General features: G+C 28.1%; 3 protein-coding genes across 4 annotated transcripts; 2 read left to right on the forward strand and 1 right to left on the reverse strand.

The window, feature by feature from the left end:
* Window positions 1-230: 230 nt before the first annotated feature.
* LOC145750964 (uncharacterized) lies at window positions 231-6089 on the forward strand. Its single transcript, XM_082567033.1, has 17 exons — window positions 231-413; window positions 676-799; window positions 874-977; window positions 1066-1167; window positions 1319-1369; window positions 1505-1563; window positions 2012-2159; window positions 2342-2447; window positions 2599-2692; window positions 2978-3144; window positions 3619-3761; window positions 4069-4207; window positions 4447-4483; window positions 4564-4637; window positions 4728-4817; window positions 5146-5256; window positions 5684-6089. The coding sequence occupies exons 1-17, from the start codon at window positions 231-233 to the stop codon at window positions 5746-5748; spliced, it is 1797 nt and encodes a 598-aa protein (XP_082423159.1). The 3' UTR covers window positions 5749-6089.
* Window positions 1255-8893, reverse strand: LOC145750512 (hsp70-binding protein 1-like). The gene is made up of 6 exons (XM_082566566.1): window positions 8785-8893; window positions 8199-8323; window positions 7436-7745; window positions 6852-7047; window positions 6505-6654; window positions 1255-6140 (listed from the first exon to the last, which is right to left on the reverse strand). Exons 1-6 carry the CDS (start codon window positions 8810-8812, stop codon window positions 6026-6028), a joined length of 924 nt encoding a protein of 307 aa, XP_082422692.1. The 5' UTR covers window positions 8813-8893; the 3' UTR covers window positions 1255-6025.
* A 308-nt stretch (window positions 8894-9201) lies between these two features.
* LOC145750070 (alpha-(1,3)-fucosyltransferase 4-like) lies at window positions 9202-11513 on the forward strand. 2 transcript variants are annotated; one of them, XM_082566001.1, is made up of 4 exons: window positions 9202-9414; window positions 9533-9700; window positions 10003-10234; window positions 10914-11513. In XM_082566001.1, the coding sequence occupies exons 1-4, from the start codon at window positions 9239-9241 to the stop codon at window positions 11487-11489; spliced, it is 1152 nt and encodes a 383-aa protein (XP_082422127.1). In that variant the 5' UTR covers window positions 9202-9238; the 3' UTR covers window positions 11490-11513. The 2 variants fall into 2 exon arrangements, with proteins under 2 accessions (XP_082422127.1, XP_082422128.1); XM_082566002.1 differs by having other exon boundaries at window positions 9635-9700.
* Window positions 11514-11599: the final 86 nt, after the last annotated feature.

Here is an 11599-nt window from a genome sequence, read left to right on the forward strand (position 1 = left end):
GAGTAAATTTTGTAAATATTTTTTTGTTTCTATGTGAATTAAATTTAATAAAAATATTATTAAAGTAATTAATTATTTCTTTTTATAGAATTTAAAATTGTTTTATTTATTTTATAAAACCTATCTAAATTTTCATTTATTTCTGCTCAATTTATTTCTTTAAATGATTTCTATCTCCATTGTTTACGTTATGCATCAACAAATAATTTATTGACATTAAAACATTCAACATGGCAAACTCAGTTTTAATGTTAAAATCTTTACATAAAATGCAAATAAATGGACAATTTTGTGATATTGAGTTATGTTTATCTAATGGAGATGTTGTGTTGGCACATTCTTGTGTTTTAGTTTCAGTTTCGAAGACTTTTGAACGTTTAATAAACGAAAATATTTTGTGTCCTAATTCAAACGTAAATTTAACAATATTACAAATTTTAGCAAATTGGTTATTTCTGATTGTATAAAATAATATATTTACAATTAAAACTTAAAATTTGTACCACTAGGACTAATTTTAAGACCAGGAAATTAGTTTTCGTCTTTCAATCTTTATTCTTATAACAATATATCATTTACTAAATTGCTTAACTGTTATTAATACTTTTGAAAACCAAAATTTATAAATGACAATATTTTTTTAAATTTTTAATTTAAATATGTTTAAATTTTTAGTTAAAAAGAATTGAAATTCCAAGAGAAATATCAACTTCAAGTTTAAAATATTTGATCAATAAAATTTATTCAGGAGAAGCTCTAGTTTTATCAGAATATTTATCTACAACAGAAACTGATACCGGTAAAAAACAGATAAAGTTTAATTAAAAATAAGAATATAAAAAATATTCTATATAAACAATTTTAATTTTACAGAAGATCCAGTATTAGACAGAGATGAAATAGATTCTGCTGTAAATTTATTGGGAGCAAAAATTGTGATAAATAAGAAACTTTTAAAATCATCTTTTAAACACAAAGTAGACAATAACATTTTTTTTACAGTTTTTATTTAAAATTTTTTTTTGTATATACAATTATTAAATATATACTTCAATTATATTTTAGAAGAATTCCGCATTAACCAAGCAAAGTAAAACGAGAAATAAAATTAGAAAAATTAAGATGTTGAAAAGACACTTTCCTAATAATGATACCAAACCATCTAAAGTAAATAAAAAAAATTAATGTTTTAATTCATAAAATTGGTTGTTATTCTACTATTTCACTTTTTTTTAATATTTATTGTACTTTTAAAGTTGTTATTATCACTGGTGAAAAATTTAAAACTTACTAAACGAAGTAATTTATATTTTTTCAGATAAAATGCAAAATTTGTGGAAAACTTTATAGAACCGATCAACTTTTGAAGGTAGCTAAAATGCTTCTCTATTAAATTTATAAATTTATGCAATTTTATTGGTGGAATGTATTTATCTAATTATAACAATTCAGTCAAAGTTTTACAACCAAAATAATTTTTTGTAAAACTTTATTATAATTTCAGTTACACGTTAAGTACCTTCATGGTTTGTCAGATGATGAACTTAAAACTTCAATAAACGGGTAAAAAAATATAAATGTTATGAAGTTTAGTTAAAAAATTGGACATAAATATCCTAAATTTTTAAACTTAAACATTGGTATGTTAAACATTAATATTCATATATTTAAGTATTCATTCAAAAGCTTAATTGCCGGCAGTGTGGTGTAGTGGTAAGATTACTTGCTACACCACCATAAGGTCGTGGGTTCAATCCCCACTGCTCTCATGCTGTTGCGCCCTTGAGTAAGGCGCTATAAACGATATAAACTTCTGCTAAGCTCGCACTTAATCAGCAGCATAATTATCGGGCAATTATAATTAATAATATCCCAAACTGCCACATGCAACTCGAGACTGGGTTGGAGTAACTGATGTTACTCTATGTTTAAGTTGCGTATTCAACCTTCCCACATAGAGGATAAAGATATATACAAAAAAAAATTGGGTAACTTTATGTATTATTTTAAGGTCTGAAAATGAAGAAAATAATGAGAACGATTTTCAAAATATTGAACATTTAAATTCTGAATCTCCAGAAAATAAAAACAAGAATTTAAAACAGAGAATATCTTGCCTGACTTGCAACAAATCATTTTCAAATGTTTATGTTATGAAAGTAATTAATGTTTAAAAAATTTAAATTGTTTGACAAATTACAAAAACAGATTACCATAAAAGATAATTAACATTTAAATTTTTTTCTTAAAATCTAATGTATTTATTTTATTGTAAAAAAATTTTACTTTTTTTTAGGTACTAAAATATATTTTTAAATTTTAAAACCCTTTGTTTTTCCAGTTACACAGTAGAACACATACAGGTAACGAACAATATTCTTGCAAAATTTGCTTCAAGAAGTTTCCATATAAGGGAAGCTTAACAAACCACTACAGATCACATGATGGTAAAATTTCATATTTTTGTAAACCAAAATTTTGTGACATTTTTTCTAATGTAGTATCACTAGTGTTGATTTAAAACCACTTTAAGCTTTTATAATGTAATATTATTATGCCTTTTTTTGCCATGTCGTAGAGAACCTAATTTTTTTGCAGAAATCAAAAAGTTTGTTTGTTCAATTTGTGGAAAAAGTTTTAGTCAAAAAATCCACGCTAAAGAGCACGAGTCACAACATACTGGACTTAAAAGGTAATTTAAAACAGACAATTATATATAAACTATGTCAGTATTAAATAGTTTATTACCCTTAAAACGGAAAATTGTAATTGTCAGGGTTTAAAATCTATTAACCATTTTTTGCTGTAAAGTTGACTATTTACCATTTTCCACATGGGATTATTAATTACAAATAATTGGCAGAAAAAGCTTAATGGTGGGCTAGTTTTATAAAATGTTTGCCATGATAAGCCTAAGACATCAGCCCTTTAGCAATAGGATTAAAAGTATGAAAATAATTAACTTAACATTTTTTAGATATCAATGTCCTGAACCAGATTGTTTAAAATTATTCTCCCAAAAAAGTGGTTTAGCAAGACACAAACAAACAATACATGAGAAGATCAAACCTTACATTTGTGAGACTTGTGGACAAACTTTCACAAGAAAAACTAAACTTAATGAACATAATAGATGTCATACTGGTACAATACAAAATACTTTATAATATTAAAACACAATCAACTATTAAAAACCAACAAAAAGTTTTGTATATATATTTTTTTATCCTCGATGTGGGAAGGTCGACTTCATGACTCAAAGATAGAGTAGCAACTGTTACTCCGGCCCAGTTTCGAGGTGCCTTTGGCAGGGATATTATAGATTATATTTGCCCAATATTTGAACTGCTAATTAAGTATAGCAGGAGTTTATAGTGTTTATAGTCCCTTACTCAAAGGTGCTACAGCATGGGAGCGGTGGGGATCAAACCCACAACCTCATGTAGTGTAGCAAGTGATCTGATTACTACACCATGGTGCTGGTAACAGTTTAAAATTTAAAATGGTATTTTAAAAGCGTCATTAAAAAAAAAAAAATAAGCCCTATAGCATGTGAACTGTGTTAACACTTTTATATACTTTTTTAATTTTAATTTGTAAATTATGTTTTTACTCTAGGTGAGAAACCTTATGTATGTAACATATGCACTGCAGCCTTTAAATCAAACCGAAGTTTAAAAAATCACAAACAAAAAAATCATCAAGTTATTGTCCCTAATAACCAAATCGGAATTACTCCAAAAACTAATTTTTATTCGCCGGTAAGCTTTTATAATTTGATTTTTACAATGGGAAAAAGTCGACTTTACAGCCTAGACATAGGGTTACATTCATTATAGTAACCCAGTCTTAAGGTAGTAGTAAAATCTATTTTAATCAGTGAAATTCCTAGTGTATTTATTAGTGGAAGGTTTTAAAAAAACTGACAAAATAGACTCAAGACTGGATCGGAGTAACTAATGTTACTCTATGTTTAGGTCATAAAGTCAACCTTTCACATCAAAAATAAATAGATTTAAAAAATTCAAAAAGTTAAAATGATTTTGTATTTTTTTAAATTTTTTTTAGCAAGAATTGAATACTATTCCAAACACACTACCAAGTATACCGACACAAATTAATCAATCAACCCCAGTACCACGCATGATTGAACCAACCTCTATGGACACTTTAGCTGCTGTGGCTGAACAAGAAATGTCAGCTCAAGGTCAAATGCTCAAAAAGATGACTTATATTTAAAATCAAAAATGTTAATTTTTACACCAAATTTTTTTAAAAGGCCTTACCATTAGTCTTTTGGAGAAAAAAACTCAATAAACAAGTTTTACACAAATTTAATTTATTTTCAATTTATGTTTTTACCCATAAAAATACAACTATATTTTATAAACAAATTAAAAAAAATTATCAAACAAAAAACCAAACATGTTCATTCCTAATTTTTAGTTCAACCTGTATTAGTGGAAGATATACATAAAAGATAGTAAGTACTTTCCATACACTTTAATAATTATATATATTTGTTTACCATTATAAGTAAATCTATTTTAAATTAATTTTTAGTCACAACCCTTTACCAATTCATATTCAAGACCCAAGGACCTTGAACCAGGAAATCATCATCTCCAATTTTAATAGTAAGTCAACCCTTCTTAATTTAAACATTAAAATACAATTAATTTGTTTTGGCTGAGATGGTAAAACTTTTTAAAACCAATCTTTTTTAGATGGTCAAATATCAACACCAAACACAACAGTTCAACATCTTCCACCTTCTTTTAATTTTAACTCTGTTCCAATTATTACTCAAAGAATTGGTAAACTAATTACTTGAGTTAAATTCATGCTTTAGTATGTTGTAAAAATAAAAATAATCTAAAAAAAAATTATAAGTCCTACGACTTCAAAATTAGGTTTACACAAAAGTCACGAAGTTAGATATCTTAATTTATACATAAGGATGCTCAGTGGACGATATATATTATATCTATTTTATATACCTTTAAAATACATAAAAATACTGTTTGTGGTGCGCATGTAAATTATCATGTACTTATATTGGTTGTGGGTTGCGACTATAGCACGACAATAAATATCTGGCCATAAGTAAGCTTATAAAAGTTTAACGACAATTATTTTTTTAAGTACAAAGTGGATTACTTCATCCTCAAAAACTAATCAACGGAATCCCAACTACTTCCGTCAGAACACAACTTCCAACCCTCATTCTGCCACAACAAACCAACAACACAATAGGTTTAACTAATTTGTCATTTTTCAATATAAAAAAAATTCAAAACAAAATCTTAACCTAGAATAGTCGAAATGGAAATGTTATCTTCTCATTGAAGTTTTTGTACCAATACCAAATAAAAAAACTATATTAAACAACATAATGATCTTATTTAAACAGCATTACACAAATATAATTACTTAAGACATTTATATATTATCAAGCTTTGTGGACAATATATATACTTTCATGTTCAGTTTATAGTCCTACAAAATAAATAAAACTACAGTTTGTGGTGCTTGGGTAAATTATTGCAAGCAAATATTAGTTGAAAGTTGCAACCATATTACAACAATTTAAATTTCGACCAATAACAGGCTATTGAAAAATAGTTATGTAGTATAGCATAACAGTGACGTTGTAATCTTAATTTTAATTTTATATTTTTAGAGACAAGACAATCGGTTGAAATGTGGAATTCAGACCCACAACAAAACAATGTTTATCATTCTTAGTAGACACTTTTTCACAATCATGTAGAGTATCAACTTTTACATAATCACTTTTCTTTATTTCTTATATGTAGTTACTTTAATACAGTTTTATCATGAACAATTTTCTAATTTACATATGTTATTAATCAATTTACGGTCCTACTGTAATAACATATATGTTGCACTATTGTTTACTATATAATCACATGCATTTTTGTTGTGCTACAATGTGTGTAAAAAATAAGTTTTTTTAGTGTAAAAATGGATCAAAACCAATAAAATTTCAGTATAAAAAGTGTTATTTTTTCTTTAAAACCTGTTTTAGAATTCCACATCTTTCTTTAATATCAACAATTTCATCTTGTAGGGATTTCTTTTTTAAAAGATCGGATATAATTTCATTAAGGTTGATACTAAAAATACAAAAAAACTGTTAGATCGAATATATATATATATTTTCATTTATTCATACTTAATGTAGGAAAAATCGACTTTATGACCTAAACATAGAGTAACATTAGTTCCACCAGTCTCGAGTTGGCTTTTGTAGTTTAAGATATTATATAGATTATAATTGTCTGATAAATTAACTGCTGATTAAGTGTTGACTTAGTAAGAGTCTATACTGTTTATAGCATCTTGCCTAAGGGTGCTGCAGCATGGATGCAGTGGGGATTGAACCCTGAACCTCATGTAGTGAAGACAAATGTTCTAAATAACTAGCTTTATTTAATATGCTACTTTTAACAAAATATTTGCTATAAACTTTATTAATACCTGTTTGATTGGCAATCCATTTTGAATTGTTTAAAATTATATTTTGCCAAGAAATGAAGTAAATCCAGAGAATAAACCACGACATCAGTGTTATCCGATTCATTTAATAACTTCACTAATTTTGGTAAAACTTCAAAATTAAAAACTGCTCTGAAATAGAAAGTGTTTTATTAGGTATTTAAATTTAATAATTACCTAATTAATTAACTTTTAAGGGTCAATTTAATGAAATGAACCTGAATTTTAATTAGTATTTTTCCTAAATAATCATCTGTATTCTAAATTTTAATAACAAATATAAAAAATTAAAATTTTTATTTAAAAAAATTAGATTTTATGTTTTTTACCTGCTGCATTTTTCATTTTCTTTGCATAAACTACACAACAAATATAAAGATTTAAACTGAAGTTTGTTTACATCACTAAACAAGGCTTTCACTAAATATGAAAATCCGTTCAGAGCAAGCAGGGTTTCCAAACATTTTTCGTTTTCTCGAACCAAACAAGAAATTGCGTAAATTGCTTTGATTGAGACTTGGTGCTCTGAATATGTTAATAAAACTTAGTATAATAATATATATCGGTGTAGTAATCAGAACACTTGCTACACAAGGTTGTGGGTTCGATACCCTCTGCAGCGATTACCTAATCAGCAGTTTAATTATCAGGCAATTATAATCTATAATATCTCAAACTGCCACAGGCAACTCAGGACGGGGCGGAGGTAACTGATGTTACTCTATGTTTAGGTCGTGAAGTCAACATTCCCACATCAAGTATAAAGATATATATAAACAAAATAATGCTAGAAATATATTGTTGATCATTTCTATATCCTTATAAAATATGTTTAGGTTTTAAAAGGTTAGTTTTAATTGATTTTTAATATAATTAAGGTAAAAATATTTAAAATATAACAAATTTTACAGACCTTCAATATTTCCCAATACTTCAGTTAATTTTAGTAATTTTGGCAGAATTTTTAACTCCAACAAAGCGTTCTGACAGTATTCGTTATTCTGCGTTGAAACCGCCAAAACGTCAGCTGCACCGGCTCGTATTACAGGATTTCTATGGATTAAATGTTTTATCACAATAGGGTAACCACCCAGTTTTTCCATGTCCTTGGCAAGGTCGATGTCCTCACAATATTCAGACAAACTCTCTAACGCTTCTTCTTTAACGTCATCTTCTATGGTTTCGTCTCGTAAAATTGCCAAACAATTTTTTAATCCCTCAATCTAAATTTAAAAGGCACATGGTTTAATTAAATTTAAACAAATACGATATTAGTTTACATATATATTATTATGTAAGTGTGTACAATTAGATTACATGATATAATGAAAATTACTAAATGAATGGAAATGTTCGATTTGATGGTTTTTAATTTCTATAAAACTGTCATTTGTAGTGAGTGTGTCGATAATTACAGGCTTCAGTTAGTTTTAAGTTATAACTATATTACAACATTTTAAATAAAACCCTTAGGGTGGGCAAAAAATTAACATTAACAATTAAAAACAAACCTTGACTATATAGAAAAAACGGAGCTCTATTAGCAACGTCCGTTATTTTAAGTTAGTAGTACTAAAATGAATGCGTAAAGGGTGGAATTAACAAAGGAAGATTAGGGTAAAGTATAAAAATTATGCCCTCTCCATATTTTATAAACTAAAAAAAAACAAGCTTACAAGTGCATTTGAATCTTTAATTATATTCTGGTAAGCTTTGTTCAACCATTCTCTATCCTCTTTACTTGAAGTTTGAGTTGTTGTCGTTGAGTCTGTTTTTGCTTCAATGGCACATTTTAGCAACTCTAAAACATAATTTTTATTTTAACGGATATTTTATGGAAGTTTTATTTATTTCATCTTGAACTTAAAGTTATGGTTTATACCGTTTATTGCGCCTTACTTGAAGGTGCTACAGCATGAGATCAGTTGGGATTAAACCCACGACCTCATGTGTAGCGTAGCAAGTGTTTTTACCACTACACAACGCTGCCATTCCAAGTTTGGGTTTTGATATACAGATATTATAATTATTTTTTAATTTAACGTAGTTTTTAGTATTTAAAACAGCAAAGACATATAATAAGTTCCATTGAATGGTTAAATGTTTAATAAAAACTTTAAAAATAAAACCATGACGTTGTGCTAGCAGTGGGAATCGAACCTAGCTCCCTGGCTTCATTCTGCTTTTCGTTTGGCGTTTTTTTTGCATCGTACGGCGAGTCTAACCAATTAAACGCAACAATTAACCTTAAAATAAACTGACCTTTTTGCATTCGACTTTCTCTATCCATCTTCTTGCGTAAAATTCTTTTAAATGTGAAAATTTACAACCAAACAATTTATAAACACATGTTGTGAATTTTCTAGAATTGTCACGAATTTTGTAAACAAAACCACGTGATCAAGTCAAAGTGTTGTCAAATAAATTTTATTTTTGTTGTTATTTTTTTTAAATTAACAATTTATCCTCGACGTAAAATCATATTTTTATTTGTGTATTTTAATTAAACTAGACTTACGTACTTTCCATGGTTGCTAATTTTTCTAACTTTTCATGACAAGATACTTACTGTCTTTTAAAACAACGTTCGAGGAAGCAAATAAAAGCGGTTAAAATTGAACAATAGACACTTTTCGGCTGAGTTACTTAACACAATAACTTTAAATAAATGTCGCTTTTATCGAACATTTTTGATCTAGCTATTTTAAAAGTTAGAATGCCTTTAAAATGTAGTTCAAATTTTACTTACAACCGATTTACTTTACTTTTGATATTATGTATGTTGGTATTAGTTACAATATGCAGTATATATAGAGTTGGTTATATATTAGATTTAAAGCAAAAAAGTCAAATTATTAGAGCAAGAAACCATAGAGTCGTTGATGATGAAACGTAAGTAAACCATAACATCAACTCTTACTTATTAAAAAAGCTGTTATTCACCAAACTTAAAAACTTTAAACCCCTAATGTACATTAATATAAATTTAAATCACAAAAACTTACATTAGGTCCACTACTGTTATCATATTTTGGAAATCAGGCGACGATACGACAGAAATTTTAAGAGTTGAAGATTGTTTATTTACTTTTAATAAGGAATTTATATACAGAGCCAATGCAATTATATTTGACATATTTTCTTTAGATAATGAAGTTTTACCCTGGATTCATTATAGGTATAAATTAAACCTAATTTGTATAGTCATTTGTAAAGTGATACTTTTCTTTATAATTGTGTTAGCTTTTATAAGCGCGGATTTGATCCCCACAACTTTTAGGCTGTAGCACTTTCTGAGTAAGACGCTATAAACAATATAAACTCCTGCTGAGCCAGCACTTAATCAGCAGTATCCATAATATCCCAAACTACCACAGGCAACTCGAGGCTGGGTCGGGGTAACTATTGTTATTCTATGTTTGGGCCGTGAAGTCGACTTTTCCCCATTACAAAAAAACATAAAAAACGTTTTCATTCCAGAGATAAATCTCAAGTTTATATTTGGGAATCAGTGGAAGCCCCTCCATCGATACTACACGTCAACGGTCATGATTTAACCGACTTTGACGGTGGTTTTATTAACTGGACTATGACGTATCGATCCGATTCTGACGTCAGAATATCCTATTTAAACATGAATCGGATGGAAAAGATCTTAGATCAGGGGCAAAGTTGGGTGGATAAGGTTATGGTTCAAAAGAAAAACGTCGCGGTAAAAAGTTGTTTAATTTAACAATAATTGAGATCAAAGTCCCTGGGTTCGATTCCCGCCACTGTCAAGACCTTTTTTAATATTTTTTTTAAATGATTAATGTTATATTACCGATAATAACATTTAACTTAATTAATGTTTAACCGAAAACCGAATGCCCTAAAAGGTCATTTTACCGAACATTTTAATCAACTTCCTTTGCCCGCCTCTTTTCTTAAAAATGTTCCTAAAACTTTCGACCTAATATCGGTCAATGTCGTTTTTAAAACTTTGGTATTCAAAAATAAAGGCCTGTTCACAAGATTTTTTTGCAAGATTGCGCAACCATTTAAAATGAACACAGTCGTTCACACGTACGAAAGATTGCAAAAGTTACGTAAGATTTCGTAAAGTTTCGTAGCTGAAGCGAAATTTACGCAAGATTTTGTAAGCGGTATACTTTTACTAGATATTTTTTATTAAAATTAAAAAAAATCCCTAGAACTCGTAAAGTTACGTAACGCAACGCAGCGAAACGGTACATTGTCGTGTGAACAGGCCTAAGTCATTTCGGAAATATGTATTTTCGGTAATATTTATAGACCAAATCAATCAATATTATAATTTTTTGTTTTTTCTAAAGTCTCATCAAAAGTTATAATTGATGTAAAATATCTAAAACTACTTTAAACATTTTTAGCTCTGGTTGGTTAGCAATTGTGCGGTAACAAAAGGAGCCAAACAGAGAATGAAATTCGTCACCGAACTTCTAAACGAAGGTTTACCGGTGCATAGGTTTGGTTACTGCTTTAAAGAAATGGGAGATTTTGACCAACTTTCCGACGATTTTAAAAACTCGTTCAAATTCTACTTGGCGTTTGAAAATTCGCGAAACTGTACGGATTATATAACTGAAAAATTCTGGAGTAATGGGTTATTAGCTGGAAGGGTGCCTGTGGTATGGGGCCCTAGTCGAAATGACGTCATAAAGCTGGTTCCTAAAGGTTCTTATATTTATTCAGATGATTTTAAAGACGCAAAAGAATTAACTAACTATTTATTATACTTACATACCAATAGAACTGCGTATTTAGAGTATTTTAAATGGGTTTTAGACCCTTTAACATTCGATTTTTTGAATATAAGATATGGTGTTAATAACACCAGTAAAATAGATTTATGCAGAAAGTTGAAAGAAAATAAAAAACATAAAATTATTCCGAAAGTTTCGCATTACTTTATAAAAACTGAATCTAAAGAATGTGTTGACCCTTAATTAGAAATAATTTTAATTAAATAATTAGTAAATGTAAACTGTGTGAATTTAAATAATAGTTGGGTTTTTTATCTATTTACAATAAAGTTAGTTTTATTTTATGTTTTTTA

This window comes from Corella eumyota, chromosome 4, assembly GCF_963082875.1.
Source record: "Corella eumyota chromosome 4, kaCorEumy4.1, whole genome shotgun sequence".
Classification (NCBI taxonomy): domain Eukaryota; kingdom Metazoa; phylum Chordata; class Ascidiacea; order Phlebobranchia; family Corellidae; genus Corella; species Corella eumyota.